Source organism: Poromitra crassiceps, assembly GCF_964638095.1.
Source record: "Poromitra crassiceps genome assembly, contig: HAP1_SCAFFOLD_315, whole genome shotgun sequence".
Taxonomy (NCBI): Eukaryota; Metazoa; Chordata; class Actinopteri; order Beryciformes; family Melamphaidae; genus Poromitra; species Poromitra crassiceps.
The window spans coordinates 107,501-127,415 of NW_028152087.1; the positions used below are offsets into that span (position 1 = coordinate 107,501).

The 19,915-nt window shown below is 42.8% G+C and overlaps 1 protein-coding gene across 1 annotated transcript in view; it reads left to right on the plus strand.

The window, feature by feature from the left end:
- LOC310771034 (E3 ubiquitin-protein ligase RNF123-like) overlaps nucleotides 1–19,915 on the plus strand; it is a gene marked incomplete at its 3' end in the record, with an annotated part of 155,599 nt that overhangs the window by 70,596 nt on the left and 65,088 nt on the right. Inside the window, exons 21-23 of the mRNA XM_083663714.1 lie at nucleotides 4,429–4,529; nucleotides 10,075–10,267; nucleotides 16,445–16,590. Coding sequence (XP_083519840.1) covers nucleotides 4,429–4,529; nucleotides 10,075–10,267; nucleotides 16,445–16,590 — 440 coding nt within the window. The remainder of the gene's footprint in view (nucleotides 1–4,428; nucleotides 4,530–10,074; nucleotides 10,268–16,444; nucleotides 16,591–19,915) is intronic.

Sequence of the window (19,915 nt, forward strand, 5' to 3'; positions counted from 1 at the left end):
ACTTGTGTGTATTTGCTTTTGTTCTTTTCCTGCCCTAAAAGTGTGTGGATCTCAGAAACCATACGCCCCACATCACCCACCTTTCCACATAGTTTCAAGACATCACCCACTACTCAGAGGAAAAAATTACACCTATCCACCAGATGGTGGCGCTATAACAGCCAACCACCACTACTACTGCTGCTGCTGCTACTACTACTACTACTATTCTTAGTACTTCTGCTGCTACTACTGCTACCACTCCCACTACTACCAACACTACTACTACTACTATTACTACTACTGCTACTACTACTACTACTAGTACTGCTTGGAAACCGTCAGGTCACCGGATCTCAACCAAACTTTGTTTACTTGTGCACATAACAGGTCTGAATAAATGTGTACTATCTGACATATACCCCCCAAGTCACCGGAAGCTTGGACCCCGCATCGCCGCTTGCGGCTATATTTTCTATTTCTTTTTGGACTCTACCTTTTACATTTTCAACTCTCTTCCCTGATCTTAGGATCATTTAAAGACTACATTTTCGTATTCCTTTTGTTGGACTCCTAGTTACATTTTAAATTTTCTGTTCTTTTGTAAATTTTATTTCCATAATCTGAAACTCTGTAAATGGTTTAGCCCGGCATCTCTCGGCCTGTCTCGGAGGGGGGTCCCCAGATGGAGTCCATAGCTGGACCCCTACAGTACATCGGCCTGACAAGGTTCCTCCTCAGCCAAGTCACTGAGGCAATCCATGTGGCAATCCATGTGGTGGAAAGGTTTTCTTGCGCGCACTGGGGGTGAGGGGGCGTGAGGGGGTGCCGCTGTGTCCCGGCCTGGCCTTCTCTCCCACGCCTTATATGTGTGGGGGCGGGGGCCCGGGTGGGGGGCATCGGTGCTCTCAATCACTGGTCGAGGGATGCCGGTAGGTTAGAATAGTTTACATTAGGCGATAGATTAGCCCTCCTTTCCCTGTTCTCTCCATATAGTCTCTCATACTCCCCCTGCTCTTCCTCCCCACCTCCTCCCGTTCCCGAACCCCCCTCTCACTTTTCTAAAGCATGCCATCCATTCCATTTTAAAGCATGGCACCCATTCTCTTTCTTCCCCTGCTCCTTTCCCCACCTCTCCTTCTCCGTTCTCTCCTCCCCCACATTTCCCATTCTCTCCCCCACATCCCCCTGCTCTCCCTCCCCTCTCCTGCTCTCTCCTTTCCCCCTTCCCCACCTCCTCCCATTCCCTCCCCACCCGTCACTCTCTCATTCCCCCTGCTCTCCTCCCTTCTCCTGCTCTCTCCTCTGCTCTATCCTATATTTCTATATTTTTTATATTTCTCTATCAATTGTTCAATGTGTTATTTTTATTCTGTAATTTGCTACTGTTGTGTCAGCTAGAATTAGCTAGACATATTTTCTGTGAAGCCCTCTTGGACATGCTTGTGAATTAGGGCTATACAAATAAACTTGACTTGACTTGACTAAGCTTCAAATAAATAGGTGAAAGTGTTTGAATGGTACCCCCATGAATCCCCTCCCCCCGCATGAAATCCCATACACGAGACGGCACAGGATTTGAGTGAGAGCCACGGGTCTAGCTGATGTCAGATAGTACTTGTTGCCTTGCCAACCTGGCTGTCAGATTGGCACTTGGATAGCACACACACCAGTAGTGTCATGGAGTAACGGATTCAGAACCGCAAAAACAAGGAAACGACTTGGAAGTGAGCGAGGATGTAGGACTGAAGTGGTAAGTTCTGAGTGTCTCATTCCAGCATTGGTTGTACTGTGAAACAAACATGCTGTGCTAGGAAGCGCTAACGTTAGCGCTTGCTATGTTAGCCTAGCAGCACAGAGTTTCATAGACATAATGACCAACCGATATATAATAGCTGAAATGACGAAGGCACACATTTCCAGAACTTGTAGCATTAGTCCAACTTGCTGACTTCTCCAAGTCCTCATTTTTGTTTGGTCCGTGTAGCCTTTGCTAGAAGAGGCCTTATTACCCATCTAGCCGGGCACTTCTGGCTCATACGAGCGCATTAGCGCCGGGGACTGCCCCCTAGTCCGACACCTCAAGCGCCCGGCGAACGTCACGCATTTTCCCATTTTGAGTCTTCACGTGAAGTGAAGACGCTATCCGATGCAAAACATCCTATTCTTTTAATGACACCTAGTTGTTGCATCCAAATTGTTGCATAAAATCCACTTTTCTGTCTCTCAAAAACCGAAAAGCATTTATCTGGAGCACCTCGAGCTTCAGATCAGAGAAGAAGAAGAAGCGGTGCGCCAGATAAATGCTTTTCGGTTTTTGAGAGACAGAAAAGTGGATTTTATGCAACAATTTGGATGCAACAACTAGGTGTCATTAAAAGAAGAGGATGTTTTACATCGGATAGCGTGCGTCTTCACTTCACGTGAAGACTCAGGTAGGAGCTGGCATTTAGACCTAGACGTGAAAATGTCGCAGTGTAAAATGGGAAAATGCGTGACGTTCGCCATGCGCTCGTATGAGCCAGCTGCGCCCGGCTAGCGGGGTAAGAAGAGGCCCAGCTATAGTCACAAGCATTTGGGAAGTTGTTGTGGCTTGAATGTGATGATATCGATAGTATGAAGCTCCCCGGGCAGGGCGTAACGTTACGCGGCCGCGATAAGTGATGCCCTGCTCGGCCAGCCGCCGAAGGAAATGTCCCGGCGCAGCCCGGGCCTAGCGGTGCTGTTGATCGCTAGAGGGATGTTGATATAACTTGCTTGTTACGTCCAAGTCACGTTTTTCATCGATGGTAAAATTAGTTTTGACAATCCGTTGCTCGTTGATATAATTGTTTTACAACAACAAAAAACAAAAAACTTTTTTTTCTTTTTCTTTTTACAGTGCACCTGAACGCAACATGCAAGATACCCACTGAATAAGTGTCCAAATGTTCATATCATTCTGGCCAATACTCCACTTCTGTTATAACATTTCAGTCTGGAATATATGAAATATCTTTCAATAATCTTTATGGATAAAAGGCTAAAAGTAATCTCATGTGTAAGAAATGACTGTTCTACATTGAAGTAAAAATGTAAATAATTAACTTGTTGGTTTTGGATTTATTTAGCTTCAAGAGTGCATTTGTGTGTGACCCTCAACACAGGCTTTGAGAATCCCGGGCCGCTTACTGATACTTATGCTTAAATTAACCCACTCATATTCTGGTTTATTTCAAGAAAAACATTTTGGCTAGTGGAAATTCTAATTAGCTGGTAACTTTAAAATCTAGCAGCCATATTGGCAGGTGGTCAAAAAAGTTAACTTTAAGCCTTCCAGGGAGAGCAAGTGGTGACATAGAAGTGAGTGAGAAAAGTTTCAAATATTGGTGTTTAAGACTGAATAATGACATCACAACTGTTAATTTAAAATGAGTTATTCCTCTAAACCAGACTTCAAATAACCCCAAATCTTTTCACACCGGCGCCGTTTGGCCCCCAGCCCCCAGCAAAATCTGGCCCTCTGGTAGCGAGGACATTTTTTTGTGCCCCTCTCTATCATCAAAGTTCCTGGGTTACGGCATGACAATATTTGTTCGGCCCCCGGCGACAATTGGGGTTTCTCATGTGGCCCCCCATGAAAAATAATTGCCCACCCCTGTGATAGACAGACAGACAGACAGATGACAGATATTGTAGCGTTGCGTCTGGCTATAACGTGTAGGAAGAAGGAAGAATGGAAACGACCAGCGGGTTTATTCCCTGCCGCAGCAAAATGCAGAAGAAGACTAAAACAGAGCGTTTCAGACAGAGGGTGAACTGAAGGGGGGCGTGAGAGCCAGTACAAGATAAACAATGAGTTTTTTTAACTATGAATGATGCAAAGCTAACTCTAGTGGAGGCCAACAATAAAATAATAATACATTATATTAGCAAAATATGGGCCATTTAAAATATATTGAAAAGGTCTTAATTAAATGTAACTTCAGTATTCCTGCATATACCGTGAGTGAGGAAAGAGTCTGTACAGGGTCTGGTAGACGTCCTTTCAGGAGCAGCAAAGCCATCCATTTGTAAGGCCATTGTGCTGATGATGAAAGAAATGCTGGCTGTCTGCTTCAGGGTGGACCATGTTTATTCCTACAGTCTAAACTGATAAGAAACCTGCATATTCTTTTGACTTAAGTATGTCTCAGACTTGCACAATATCCTGTCTGTAATAATGGTTTTGTGTCTGAAATGCTTTTTGATGTATTTTCTTTCATCTTTTCTCTTTCTTAGTGAGTCTTAGTACGGAACTTTTTTCTTTTCAGACTACACAGACAGAATGTCATCATTCTTGTTCTCTGTCTGCATCAAGAAAAGTCGTATTATTTGCTTTTCATTTATTCAGCAGGTGTGCCTGCTGGGAAGTGCAAAGTGAAATATTGCTGTGTATAAACATGAAAAATCATGTTTTTCTCCGACCAGATGAGCTGGCGAGTAAAGCCAACATCATCATTGACCCTGCAGAGATCCAGGCCACATCTATGGATGACTTGGACGAGGACGAGGAGAGCGGAGCAGCACAGGTCTGTGTGTGCTTATGCACAAGTGTGCTTTTGTGTGTGTGTGTGTGTGTGTGTGTGTGCGTGCGTGCTTTTGTGTCTGTGTGTGTGCCTGTGTTTCTGTGTGTGTGCCTGTGTGTGTGTGTGGGCGGGCGGGCGGGCATACCACACTAAGGTGTAATTTTGCTCTTGCGCTTGTTTTGCGCTCGTTTAACGCTGCACGCAATGCAAATTGGGGCGTGCACAAGCGCATTTGCATTATCCCTGCCGCGCTATTACCTCTACGCCCGTTATAATTGGCCGTGCATGGGGTAGGCTTGCCCAATGCCAAACCAGGCGGGTCCCTGCAAAATGCTTGCTTTCTGCTATCGTCAGAATGCCGCAAATTGTTTGCGTGCAATTTTAAGAGCACCTAATAGCAACTCTTAACCAGCTCTTAGCGCAAAAATACCCCACTGTGCTTGGTGCACCAGTATTCTCCGCGCTGTGCAGCGCAGTGCAGGGGAATTACTTTTGGATAGATCATTAAACACGGACCTGCCAAACGCCAGGACATCAAATTCTGCTGCTAAAATTGGGTAATTCACTGAGAAACATTTATCACATCGTAAAGAGGGGTTAATGGCAAATGAATTGAGAAAACTTGGACATTGTAGCCACTTGCAATATTCATCTTCACCTATATCATAACCCGGAGGGTCGTTGTCGACAAGCTCTCTCCATCTCTCTCTGTCCTCGGCAGCTCTCACCGTTTCACCGAGTTATAATTGAGTCCACTCAGTCTTTCTTTTGTACAGTGCCTTGCAGGATGCTCTTTGCAAGGCCTGATGATCTGCAATATTATTGGCAATCAAATGTCCCTGTTTCCCCGTTGCAAACGTGTTTCTATTTCCCAGTCAACAAAATAACCCGAATTGCATCAAATCACAGATGTTTTTAACAGGTATATAATGTGATCGTGTTATTGTGAGATAGGAGAGAATGACAGCATATTGCATACCTCGCGCACACTGTATTACACGGACTGCGAGGCGGGAATCTAATTGGTTTGATTGATGTAACGCCCAGGCATTGCCAGGCCACACCTGTGAATAATTATTGTGGTTAAGACCGCCCAAATCCCGTTTGCACCGTGCACAAATGACTTGGCACGCCTCCAATGTGCACCTGCGCCCGGTGCCGTGCCGAGTTCCGCACCCCCGCCGAGTATTGCATCCCCACCATATTTTGCGTCTGTTTTTGTTTTAGTTTTAGTTTTATATATTTTATTTTACATTTTTAGGGAACAATATACAAACAAGACAAACAGGCTCAGACACAGGACAAGAAAGGAAAGAAAAAAAACATACGTCAACATTGCAACATGGCGCTATCAGCCGCATATGGTGCTTATATGTTTGTTAAAAAAAAGTGCATGGGATCCCACGCAAAGGTTCCATAAGATACCAGCCGGGCGAGCCATCCGTCACCCGTAACCTCAGTTACTGGTCATTCTTAAAGTCGAGCTGAACCCAAGAATGACTTTTCTTTTCTTTTAGTTCAAACACCTGGGTATGCAGTGCACCTATTTAATGTATGCAAAACAAATCACAACAATCTAATTTCTTTAGTTTTTCACACTTTTTCACATCAAAAGTTCGTTTTTCAAGATTTCATTGATAACAGTAATTTACAGTTTGCTGACGTCACCTAGTACTATCAAATTTCTACCCCATTTCAACCAATCATATCATGACATGCAGCTGTCAATCAAATCTTCATTTCAGGATAATTTTCTCTTCCAAATGAAGGGGAAAATGGCGCCTAGTGCCTGTCATCTGGCACAGTTTCTAGCCCATAAACTAACTACTAACTTGAGCAATTATGCAAACTAAATCAAACGGTAATGTCTAAGAATGCAAAGAAATGTAACTGGCTCGTTAAAACACGCATTCCAGGAATATTATTTATATTTATAATGATAATGGCGCTCGCCTCCGAGGGTTAGGGTTAGGGTTAGCCTGACAGCCTCCCTAACCCTCCTGAAGTTCAGTGAGGACTCCGAGCAGCCGAAGATGGTGAGTTCTGCCTCTGGCTGTAGGGTTATTTTGTAGGCCACACAGACAGAAGGGAAGACCCTGTGTAGTTTATGCTTGGAGTAGTGAAGACGGTGAGTGACTTTAAACTGGATCAGCTGTTGTCTGCTATTCACTGAGCAGAGTTGTACCACAGACAGACTCCTTTCCCATATAATGTAAGATACATCAATACCAAGTTCCCAATGCCATGCTTCTCTAATCCTCTCAGTAGAGACAGTGCTGCAGTTGCCAAACAGACATACAAATCTAGAGATTAGGTGCTTGGAGTGAGAAGGGCTCAGCAATACATAAAAAAAAAGCATGTTCATTTGGGAGCGCCTCAAAGGTGCGGATTTTGGATCTAACATAATTTCTGATTTGGAGGAATCTGAACCAGTTGGTGCCGGCCGGGCAATTCAAACTTCCTCTTTAGTAGATCAAAGGATGCAACATGACCATCTGTATAGGTCTTTGATGGAAACCAGCCCCTTCTCACTCCAGGCGTGGTAGTTTCTGTCTGACCATGGAGCCAAAAAAGAGTGATTGAAACAAATAGGGGCGTGGACAGAAACATCTGGTAGACTCAGAACACTCCTAACTTGGTTTAAAATTCTGACAGTTTTTCATGACAAAACTTAAATTAAAATGTTGTAAGGTCCCAGGTCTCGCTAACTTAGCAAATAGCATGGCTGGCAAGGAAGAGTTGACAATGGAGCTGGACTCCATTTTCAGCCACGTTAAGTTGCCCGGAGTCCCTTGTCGCCAGTACATCAAAGCCCTAACATTATCAGCCCAGTAGTAGTGCCTAAATACTGGTAAGGCGAGCCCTCCCTCAGACTTAGGTTTTTTCAAAATTCTGTGGTTCTTATAGTTCCAAATGTAGGACAGAATTATATAGTATATATATAATTATAGTCCAGTTCCTTGAAAAAAGCTGATGTGAGAAAGATGGGAAGATTTTGACAAGGTTATAGGAACCTGGATGGCGGACAAAACAAGCGGACCGTGATCGCCAAGAAAAGGTGGTCTCGGCCCACTTCCAAACGAACTCTAGTGCGGGTTCGTTTGTGGTGAGAACGTGATCCAACCTCAATCCGACACAAAGCAGGAAACAGTGCGCATTTTTGGATAAAACAGCTTCCGTAGTCAGCTGCGCTGTGCGTAATGGCCTGAAGAATGAGCATTTCTATCTTGGCGACTTGTGAAACTAGCGTTTGCATGGATAAACTTGGGGGGGGGTTTGCATCATCACATCAGCATTTTGAACTCGACCAACTTACCTCTGGCCTCCATTAAATAAATGAAAACAAGTTGTGGTAATCAGAGCCAGCCTTCTTTGTGATAAGATTTTCTGGTTCAATCAGACAATCAGACTGATTGCATGTCTTCCTCGAAATGTCCGTAGGCTATTATTAAATTATTTATTAATATTTTATTCCTGACAGGACAGGTGTTCATATGCGTAATCGTCTGAAGTCTCCGTGATAGTAATAGCAGAAGTTGCGAGGGTCTTTGATCTTCTATCTCCAAATTCCCGATAGATAGCCTAAATAAATAAATGAATAAATAAATAAATAACTTTCTCCCTCTCTCTCTCTCCCGATCCCTCCCTCTTTATTTCTTTCTCTCTCATCGCACGGCGCATGCCCGACGTAGCCTACAATGTAGATCTAACAAAACGCATTCTAATAATGATATAAAATCTGTGAATTATTTTTTCCATCCCGAGAGGCTATTGGCCTACCGGAGTGTCTCCTGGCCAATCCAGGAGGCTTGGCAATACTATTTGGACCGTTTGATTTGTGGCTGTGTGAACACAAACGAACCAAGGCACAAATGCAACAATTGCATCAATTAAGCCCCTGAATCAGAACAAAGCAAATGACCCAGTGGTGTGAATACACCCTGAAGCTTATTATTATATCCGTTAACACATTCACTGCCAGCCTTTTTTTTTTTTTACTGTAGGTAGGTTCTGCCAGAGGGTTTTTTTGAGGATTCTGGCTCATCTTTCAAGACCCGAGGATTCTTTTCTGCTAAGATTTTGTGAACACACAATATCTCAAAAGAACTAATAGAATGTGTGCTTTCTCTGTCTAAAAGAGTTAGTTTGTAGAGTTAGTAGTTATGTAAGCATTAGCAGTTGAATACAGCATGGTTTCAGCGTCTGGAAATTTATTCTGAGATAAATGGCTTTTTGTGAAATTCGATAGAACAGTCACTTTAACCATTCATTTTTGGCATCAGTAAGACGTCAGACATCTAAACAATAGTTTTGAACAGTAATTTCCTCCATAACAGCAGGAAACCCCCCTCTGCTTCCAACTCCTCCCTCCGTGGGCGTTCTCCTCCGCAGCATTTGTCACAAGCGAGTGTTCTGCTGCTGCTGCTGCTGCTGCGAGTTTGAGCAGCCTCCCTCCCTGGCAGCGAGTGTGGATAGGGCTCACTTGTTTCTTGGGTTTGAGAGCTTTGATGAAGCTTTGTGCGATTCTAGGCTTTATGCTGCGTGTTTCAAAGTGTTTTCCACCCAGTCTATTTTTGGAATCCCCCACCGCCAGCTCCCAGCGCGATAATGCGCGAAGTGAAAGCGTTTTCGCCAATCCATTTTACAGTAGAGAATGGTTTCCTCGCGCGTTACCCTACAGTTTTGGCTCTGCATTTCCTAGTGTGGAGAGCACTGTCGCCACTTAGTGGGTCCGTGGAATGGGTTGTACACGTTCGCTGACTCCAATATTTTTATAGGAGACGTGGGGAGCGTTGATCCACGTCCCACCATCAAAATTTTTTTTTTTTTTTTAAGCCGAGATAACTCGTCTTTGGCAGTGAACCGTCGGATTCTGTAAGCCGAGATAACTCGTCAATGGCAGTGAACGTGTTAATTTTGCCTACTAATGTCAACATAATTTGAGCGTAAATAGCCTAACCTTACTGTAGGCACAGAGCATTCCTCATTCCTTCAGGCCATTGCAGTCATGATCGTATCCACCTTATTTCTAGCTGCCATGATGCCTTATGGGTGCTTCTTCCGGTGTAATCCTCCCAGCCCCCCCCGGTTACGTTGCGGACAGCCTGACACCTGTCTGTAAACCATATGTTTCAAAGCTGCAGGCGAACGGAGCAAATCAGGTCCAGCTTGGCAAAAATCTCGTCGATAAATATCCAGAGTTGCTCAAAGAGCAACAGAAATAGCGGATGTGATAGATAAAAGTATTACATTCCCTCAAATAAGTCCTCGAACCAGTCTTTTTTATTGTAACAAGCAAGTGGGTGTTGTAAAGATAACAGCCTTTTTTGCCACTAGACCAGAGTGAGAGTAAAACCAGCCAGACTCTCTCCTGCGCGGGCCGGATACAGTGTGAAACGGAGATAGTCTGGCAAGCGAGACTACCGGGAATTGAACTCGGGTCATTGCTAATTTTGTTGTTTTCATAGGAAAAGCCTTATCCTTTAATTAGCTTGTCTGCATCTCCATGTGTGTGTGTGTGGGTTAATGCAGTGTCTTTTATTGACAGAGACCATTTGGTGCAGCAGCTATGGGTGGAGCTCTAGCGCGGCCCAGCTGGCTGAGTTCTCCTACTCTGGGTCGGGCCAACCGCTTCCTCAGCACGGCTGCCGTCAGTCTCATGACCCCCAGACGACCCCTGGCGCCACCTGAAAAAGTCAAAATTCGCACCCTTGCTGTGGAGCAGAGGACGGAGGACGACAGTGAGTGACTGAAGACCTTCCTCTGTTTGACAAACAAGGTGTCTTTACTTAACTGCACGAGGCGAGCTTTGTGTGTCTGAAAACACACCCATCATATCAGGCTAAATCACAACTTTCACAGAGAAAAGTGTCCTATCCCCACTAGTTTGAGACGCCGTAGATTGACCCCTTTTGCCTATGTTAATTTCATATTTTGGGTTTTGCTTGCTGACTGAAAATCTTCTCGGCATACAGGAAGTGACAAATCTAAACTTAAGAGCCCTGGCGAGAAAAAGAAGAACAGATTTGCATTTGTTGTCTCTTGTGGTTTTTCTCTTATTTTTCACTGCTACCAGCCACAATAAAGAAATTTGGGCCTTAAGCGTGAGCAACATACTGATGTCACATGACATGATTTCTGGTCCCTCAAACCTTTAACACAGTGTGTGACGTTGAATGGCACAGCTCTAAATCAGTATTTCTTGGGACCTAGAAGGGGCGATTACCCTGTCATCTCTACAACAAACAAAATACATGGTGAGAAGAACTATGCAGTCCAATCATCATTATAAGTCCAGTCATCACCATGTATAGATTGTGAGAACATCATTATAAGTCCAGTCATCACCATGTATAGATTGTGAGAACATCATTATAAGTCCAGTCATCACCATGTATAGATTGTGAGAACATCATTATAAGTCCAGTCATCACCATGTATAGATTGTGAGAACATCATTATAAGTCCAGTCATCACCATATATAGATTGTGAGAAGGTGGTTCAGGTCTCAGCTATTGATTTGATTGTTATTGCTACATCTCGAACACTGGGTCAGACTCCTGCACATTGCCTTGATTAACCAAATTAAATTGTTACAGTCCTATACACATGATTATACAACATGTAGTTCCGACCAAGCAATCTGACGCCCTCATCACGAAAATATTACTCCATCGGCTGGTCTGTTCAGCAGAGAACAGCAGCGGCCAAAATTCTGCAGGCAACATATATTGCCTGTAACCCCACATAATTTCTAGCCCATAAACCAACTAATAACTCGGCCAATAAGTACAGGTATGTAACATACAAAACAACAGTAATGTCTTCATTTGATGTAGAATGCATAGGACATGTAACTGGTTTGTTAAACTCGCATTCCAGGAATATTGTATTTACCGCACTGCTCCTAAAGTTAACGTAACTGGCGCGTGCCAGAGAGCCTGGTTGTCCCGGAACCCACTCGCTTTAGCGCCAGAACACACTCGATTTTGGGGTGGAACACACCAGGATTGGCCAACGCCAACTCCAGTGCCCAGAACTGTCTAATCAAATCATCGACAGACACGCTATGGCCCGCCTCTCAACCCTCTTTCATCTCAGACAGGCAGTATTATTTTCAGTCTGATACATCACCGTCCTAACCTGACGCTGCCAGATGAAACCAGCGGCTTGTTTGTTTATCTCTTCTTCCAACCATTCATCAACAGTAAGTCCGCCAAATAAATTAAAATGAACAACAAAACAATCCATTTAGCATCAACGCTGTAAGCTAGATGCTGCTTTCTGCACACGTGTTTGTTACAGTTAACTCATGTGATGAGCATATCAGCTGTTTGTTACAGTTAACTCATGTGATGATGAGCATATCAGCTGTTTGTTACAGTTAACCCATGTGATGAGCATATCAGCTGTTTGTTACAGTTAACTCATGTGATGAGCATATCAGCTGTTTGTTACAGTTAACTCATGTGATGAGCATATCAGCTGTTTGTTACAGTTAACTCATGTGATGATGAGCATATCAGCTGTTTGTTACAGTTAACTCATGTGATGAGCATATCAGCTGTTTGTTACAGTTAACTCATGTGATGAGCATATCAGCTGTTTGTTACAGTTAACTCATGTGATGAGCATATCAGCTGTTTGTTACAGTTAACTCATGTGATGAGCATATCAGCTGTTTGTTACAGTTAACTCATGTGATGAGCATATCAGCTGTTTGTTACAGTTAACTCATGTGATGAGCATATCAGCTGTTTGTTACAGTTAACTCATGTGATGATGAGCATATCAGCTGTTTGTTACAGTTAACTCATGTGATGATGAGCATATCAGCTGTTTGTTACAGTTAACTCATGTGATGAGCATATCAGCTGTTTGTTACAGTTAACTCATGTGATGAGCATATCAGCTGTTTGTTACAGTTAACTCATGTGATGATGAGCATATCAGCTGTTTGTTACAGTTAACTCATGTGATGAGCATATCAGCTGTTTGTTACAGTTAACTCATGTGATGAGCATATCAGCTGGCTGATGTCTGGCTGACTCAACGGGGACTATTTCTTGTCTCGGACTAACACACTCGACAAAAACTGTTATTTTCAGAGCAAATGGCCCCAAAATATGAACACCTTTTATTTATAGCTTGTATTTTGTTGGTAACTGTTGTATAATCGGGTAAAAGGAGAGATTTATACGCACATCACGGAAAGGTGCAATAAGGCTAGAGCAAAAAATGCTGCATAAATGAAAGAAGGTAGAGCCTGCACACTTACTCACAAGGCTTCAAAAAACAAACGTTTTCGATCCACACTGGATCTTCGTCAGGTCAGCAATGTTTGGTGGATCATGAATGCTCATATATATAGTACACCACAGGCTCAGTCATAGGCTGATGGGCTTTATGCTGATAGGTGGGGGTGGCACAATCACCACCTCACAGGGTGGAGCACATCCACACATAATTGATACAATTAACCATGTAAAAAAGCCCAAGGCAATAGAAAATAAAGTGGAACAAAGTGGGCTTAAAAGGGAGAACAATATACAAACAACAATATAAGACTATAATGCAAGATACACCAATTAAAATCTACATTACGCCATGATACATAATATAAAGCACTAGAAGTTTTGAATAGAAAAATAGAATAATAGAATAATTTGGAAAAGGTTTAATTTTATAAATGTTTTAAATGTTTTAATACATAAGTGGCATAAGTGGGGGTAAATATATTGTACGTATCTAGATGGTTCAAGGCACAATAAATAAATAGATAAATAAACAAACCGAACACTAGAGAAGACATTAGAACACAATCATAGGGGCAATAATACAACCTCCTATACATAGGCACATTTACAACTGTTTCAAGTTCTATTAAAGGAATTGTTTTAAATCGTACTCTTGGTTCAGGCCTCTGGGTGTGAGAGTCTGAAGGTTAAATATATGAAAACTCTCTCTTCTAAGTAGGAGGGTGTTTTGGTCACCCCCTCTTCTTGGAGTTTGTACATGCTCAATGCCTATATATTTCAGGGAAGACACTGGGTGCTTCGCCTCCCTAAAGTGGACTGCCACCGGGTTCCGTGGATCCTGGGTTCGGATGCAGCTCCTGTGCTCTGCAATCCTAGTTTTAAGGGCTCTTTGTGTTTTCCCCACATACGCCAGGCCACATGGACATTTAATTAAATAAATGACATTTTTTGTTGAACAGGTTATCATGCCCTTTATTTTCATGGTTTTACCTGTTGTCGGGTGAGTGTATGTGGTGCATTTATATGTGAAATTGCACTGTGTGCAAGCACCACATCGGTAGTTGCCAGGTGGCAGATCAAGAAAGGTGGTGTTTCTTGTTGGAATGAGGTCAGATTTGACCAGCATTTGCCTCAAATTGGGAGGACGTTTATACACGTTTAATTGGTGTATCTTGCATTATAGTCTTATATTGTTGTTTGTATATTGTTCTCCCTTTTAAGCCCACTTTGTTCCACTTTATTTTCTATTGCCTTGGGCTTTTTTACATGGTTAATTGTATCAATTATGTGTGGATGTGCTCCACCCTGTGAGGTGGTGATTGTGCCACCCCCACCTATCCGCATAAAGCCCATCAGCCTATGACTGAGCCTGTGGTGTACTATATATATGAGCATTCATGATCCACCAAACATTGCTGACCTGACGAAGATCCAGTGTGGATCGAAAACGTTTGTTTTTTGAATGAAACTTTTTGGCCTTGTGAGTAAGTGTGCAGGCTCTACCTTCTTTCATAACTGTTGTATAATCGCAATATTACACGAGAGGGTGTACTTTACCGTGGTTATTGGCACTTCAGTGACTCGTACGGACCTCGGCTGAAACCTCGGTCCTGCCGCATCGCGTCGTGCCAATAAGCACGGTAAAGTAGTACTTTACCGTGGTATAATTAAGCAATATTACACAATATTACTCTCGTGTAATATTGCTTAGTTATACCATTGCTTAATTATACCATGGTATGGGTGAATACTCGATTCTGATTGGCTGCAGAGTGTCCATTATTTTGTGATAATGTACACCTAGCTAAGTAGTTCCAGTCAAATGGTCTGTTCATCGTTCTTATAATGCGGCATGGTCTCGACATAGCCGTTTGAGCTCTATACCACCGTTAAGGGTTAATATGGCATTTTTATAAGTTTAGAAAAAAAATAGTCGGTCAAAGTAACTATTTAGATTACCCCTGTGTGCTCCGTTTATCAAAATAACTGCTATTTAGGGATCTGATTTTCGTTTTCGGAGATCTGATGTTTATGTTAGTCAGCTGACAGAAGCCGGCTCTCAGCTGTCAAACCCTCAGTTTACAACTTTGCAGCAAGCCAGCCAGGCGCTCTGCGAGAGCGCGTGCTGTCTGTATCGCTGAACGCGGGAATCAAATCAAATCGAAGAGGAAAAAGATGAGATCAACACAAAGAAAACAACGAAATGGGCAGTTAACACCAACACACTGAGAGACTTCCTTGTATAAAACAACCTGGACTCCAACATTGAAAGCTACACTGCCAGTGTGCTGAATGAGACTGTACCCTGTGGGAGTTTTACGCTGCTGTCCAGTCCACCAAGGCAGGGGGGAATACAGCATCGCAAGCCTGATGAGTCTGAGAGCCGGTATCAACCGGTACCTATTATTCTATTCAATCTCATGACTCACGCCAGGTTCAAAAGCCCTAATTAAACACTACAGGAAAAGTGGGAAGGATACCAGCAGCATGTCACATGTTGCGGCCGTCTGAGCCTATTTCCTCCTGTGAAAATCTTGAGCAGCTGAGGGAACTATTTTGTCTCCGCGGTTCTCAACTCATATCCAAGGTTATGAAAACTATATTTTCATTGCAAAATATGTATCTCTTCCGCCGCGGGCTTTCAAAATGAAATGTAACGTTAACCTTAATATACATTTTGAGTAATGCTTTAGACTAGTTTCACTCCATATGTAATCATAACATCACAACCAGTATTTTTGATGTGTAAGCTATTTTATGGAGGTTCCTCATACTATGAGTGATTTAAGTTTATTTTGCACTGCATGCTTTTATTTTTAAGGCTAAAAACAGAAGTGTTTGTGTTATTTGCTGTGTTCTTGACACTGCCTCTGGTTCTCTCTGCAGCCATCACATTGCCACGCACATGTGAAATCTCATTGCGATCTCGTTCAAACTTTACTCCAGCCTCCGTGTTGTTACTTTCTATGAAGCGTGCAATAGTTACACATTACCTTACAGCCGGTGTTAAATCATAAAAAAAAGAAAAAGTTTGTTCTTCTACAGGCTGCATTCAATAATATATTATGATCGATTGTTTTCCCCCCTCCTAATTATTAATGCCATTAAATAGGAATAGGTCTCTTTATTAAAAATAATAATAAAAATGACGGCCAATTAATAGATTATGGCGATTTGATCGTCTATCGCCAAGCTCTAATGATCACAATTGGACGATATGAAAATAGGGACCATCTAACAACCCTAATCGATACCAATAGAGTACTTAATTTGATAACTTTTTATTCTTCTTTGGTGGTAATGGTATGACTCACCATGCTGAACTGCCAACTCCGTCACATGCACCGCGCTCGACTTTACCACCACAGGTGGTGGGCCATTCACACGTAACATTAAATCAAACAACGCTTGCGGTGATTAGCTGTGAAACCATTCAAGTAGTAATTGTTTTCTAGATCTGTGTACAAAAAAGATCGAATGCAGGTATCTTTTGACTGGAGAAGTTTCAATACTTGGTACTGGGATATTTCGGTCGATACCTTAAAGGTATTGAGTAGCGATACTCAGCCCTAATTGTTGACATGGAAGTTAGTAATCTATGATCTCTTTCTTTCCTTTTATTTTTCTTCTCTTATCTTCTCTTCCTCTTTAACTTGAAGTCGAGGGAAGCCATGGTAACGATGGCCTGTTGCTGGGGCGACCATTGGAAGAGCCAGATCAGCCAATCGCAGAAAAGTCCCTGTTGGAGATCGTTGATGGGATCGTGATGATGTATAACCTGAGTGTGCATCAGCAGCTGGGCAAGGTGTGTGTTTGTGGGGTGTGTCTTTCTGTCCGCCTGCTTGTCTATATCAAGGTGTGTGTTTGTGGGGTGTGTCTTTCTGTCCGCCTGCTTGTCTATATCAAGGTGTGTGTTTGTGGGGTGTGTCTTTCTGTCCGCCTGCTTGTCTATATCAAGGTGTGTGTTTGTGGGGTGTGTCTTTCTGTCCGCCTGCTTGTCTATATCAAGGTGTGTGTTTGTGGGGTGTGTCTTTCTGTCCGCCTGCTTGTCTATATCAAGGTGTGTGTTTGTGGGGTGTGTCTTTCTGTCCGCCTGCTTGTCTATATCAAGGTGTGTGTTTGTGGGGTGTGTCTTTCTGTCCGCCTGCTTGTCTATATCAAGGTGTGTGTTTGTGGGGTGTGTCTTTCTGTCCGCCTGCTTGTCTATATCAAGGTGTGTGTTTGTGGGGTGTGTCTTTCTGTCCGCCTGCTTGTCTATATCAAGGTGTGTGTTTGTGGGGTGTGTCTTTCTGTCCGCCTGCTTGTCTATATTATGTCAGTCTACATCCAGAACCCACAGATACACAGTTCAACACAGTGGAGAGAAAACAAAAGCGGTTGTCCTTACCTACCTTACCTTCATGGTAAAAAAAAAAAAGGTAAATAGACTGTATTTATAAAATGCATTTTATATACAGTAGTCTATCGACTACCCAAAGCACTTTTACATGAATACCTCACCTTCACTCATTCACACTCACATTCACACACCGGCAGCGGAGGCAGCCATGCAAGGCGCCGACTGCTTGTCGGGAGCAGTTAGGGGTTCAGTGGCAGCTTCGAACCGGGAACCTTCCGATTCCCAGCCGACAGCTCTACCTCGTCAGCTGCTGCCACCCATGGCAGTAAAACTCATAAGTCTAAATGTCAGTGGGACTTCAGTAATAAAGACCTGGGTGAAAAGATCAGTCCCCATCTCCTGATTGCTGGCTCCATAGATCTGTCATTACAAAGAGCTTAAGGGAGGTCTCAAGTGGAGTGTTGAGTCTTTTCCAGTCAATAAGTACAGTACGAGCATGGTTGGTGAGTTTCTGATCACTGAAAGTTATCTGTATATCCAGATTTGAGATGTGCATGTAAACATAATTGTTCTAATCTGTTGTACCTCAAAATAAAGACTACATTTTACCAGTGTAAACAAACCTTAAACAGCTTTTGGAAACACTAAAACCCTCTGCTGCTGCTGTCTATTGTTGGCACTTGTATTGGAACGGATCGCCATTAGCTGACGCCAAGACTCCAGCTAGCCTTCCTGGGGTCCAAGCAGCAATATACATTACATAACAAACAATCAATAGAAATAGAATACACAGAAAATATACATTACAGCCGATATAATACATGAATAGAATATACAAATAGAATATACAAAAAAAGGTATCATAAAAATATGCCTCACATAAGAAAAGAGAAAAGAAAACAACAGGTAAAAGGTAATTTAGAAACATATAATACAATGTAGCAAGGTCTGCAAGACAGTAAATATATACAAAAATATATCTTCAGAGGAAGAGCCTCAATAGGGTGTCCCAGAAACCACCGTCAGGCTGCGGACTAAAATTGTATTGTATGTGTGAGTGTATGTGAACTCCGATGGTGAAATAAGTTCGCTTGTCACACAATAAATCACACTCGTTTGACTTAAGAGGGCATGTATGTTGTATCCTTCACATTCGCTAACCAGTCTTTGAACTGAAATCTTTGAAGAAGTTGGGATCCCTGTCTGAGAGAAATAGCCTGGTTCAATGTTTATCCGTTCACCTGCGTCACGTTGAAGCACTTTTTACAGACTGGCTTCGTTTGATGTGTCCAGGGGCTTGCCTTCGCTGTCGGCAACGTAAGCAAAATACTTCCACATTTCGCTTCGTGCATCTGCTTTCTCTACAAGCGTTTTAAAAAATTAAAGTCTTGCAAGTGTGTGTGCAAGCCTTTTGGGGCCCCATGCAAAATCTTAGAGTGGGGGCCCCAAACCACTGTCATCATAGTATCCCTGAATGAACATGAATGAGAGGCATAGGCTACTTCATTATCAATAACACTTTTAATTAATAAATTAAGCACAATATGAACAATAACTGAAAAATATATATGAAAATGAAAGTTCACAAATATTTAAATAAATCCCTTCAGTGCAAATGCATTATAAAAACAAAAAATAACTAAGATTTGTTTAGAAAACGAAATTACACAAATTTATTATTATTATTATTATCATTATTACTTCTACTACACCAGGTGCGCACACTGAATAGGCCTATTATACTACATTCACCTTATGTTCATACGCGGCAGTGGGTCGTGTTAACACTTCCGGCGGTCACGTCGCGAAATACAAAAGTACGTCAGAAGAAGAGAGTTGTTTATGTAGCGGACAGTGCAGGGGGTAAAACAAAGAACGTACTTTGATTGGTATTAGCAGATAATTCAGTGAGCCAATCAACTATAACTCACTGAGAAACTGTTATCACATCACAAAGAGGGAAATTAATTGAGAAAACTTGTTGGACAATGGACATAGGCTATTCAACTTCACCTATCCCATAACCCGGAGGGTCGTTGGCACCACAGACGATCTGTCAACAAGCTCTCGCCATCTCTCTCCCCCCTTGGCACGAGTGAGTCCACTCTATTACGCATGGAGAGAATTACAGCACATTGCATGCCTCGCGCAAACAGCCATTGCGAGACAGGAATCGATTGGTTTTATTGATTTAACGCCCAGGCATTGCCTGGCCAAACCTGGGAATAATTCTGGTACTCATTCAAGACCGCCCAAATCCCGTTTGCGCTGGCATTTTGGGGGCGCAGATGATTTGTCACGGCTCTAATTTGCGCCTGCAGCACGTGCAGTGAACGTTTACGCATCCCCACTGAGAATTGCATCCCCAACATATTTCAGGGCTGTTTTAACTTAGAAAACAGGGAGGTCACGTCTACCCAGACAATTATATCACTTTTAAAACAGTTACATTTCTGTATAAATCATTACAATATGCTCCCATGAGGTGGGGATGCGTTTAGCTGCTGCCGGGCGGGGGTGCAAAACTCGGCATAACACCTGGACAGTAACGCAAGGCGGACTCCAATTTTCCCTGCCTTAAGGCACGCGCAAACAGGTGTGCAAGCGCAAATAGGGGATATCGCCTGTACCAAGATAGGGCCCTATGTTGACAAAGGAATCATTAAAATAATTAGAGATCTGAAGTGGCTTAGTCAAATAGACACCATCCCATTCAACAAAAGAAGTGCGGGCCGTCAAGAAGTGCATTAAGTGCATTAGAGATTCTGCCTTTAAATGGTAGTCTTTTGTG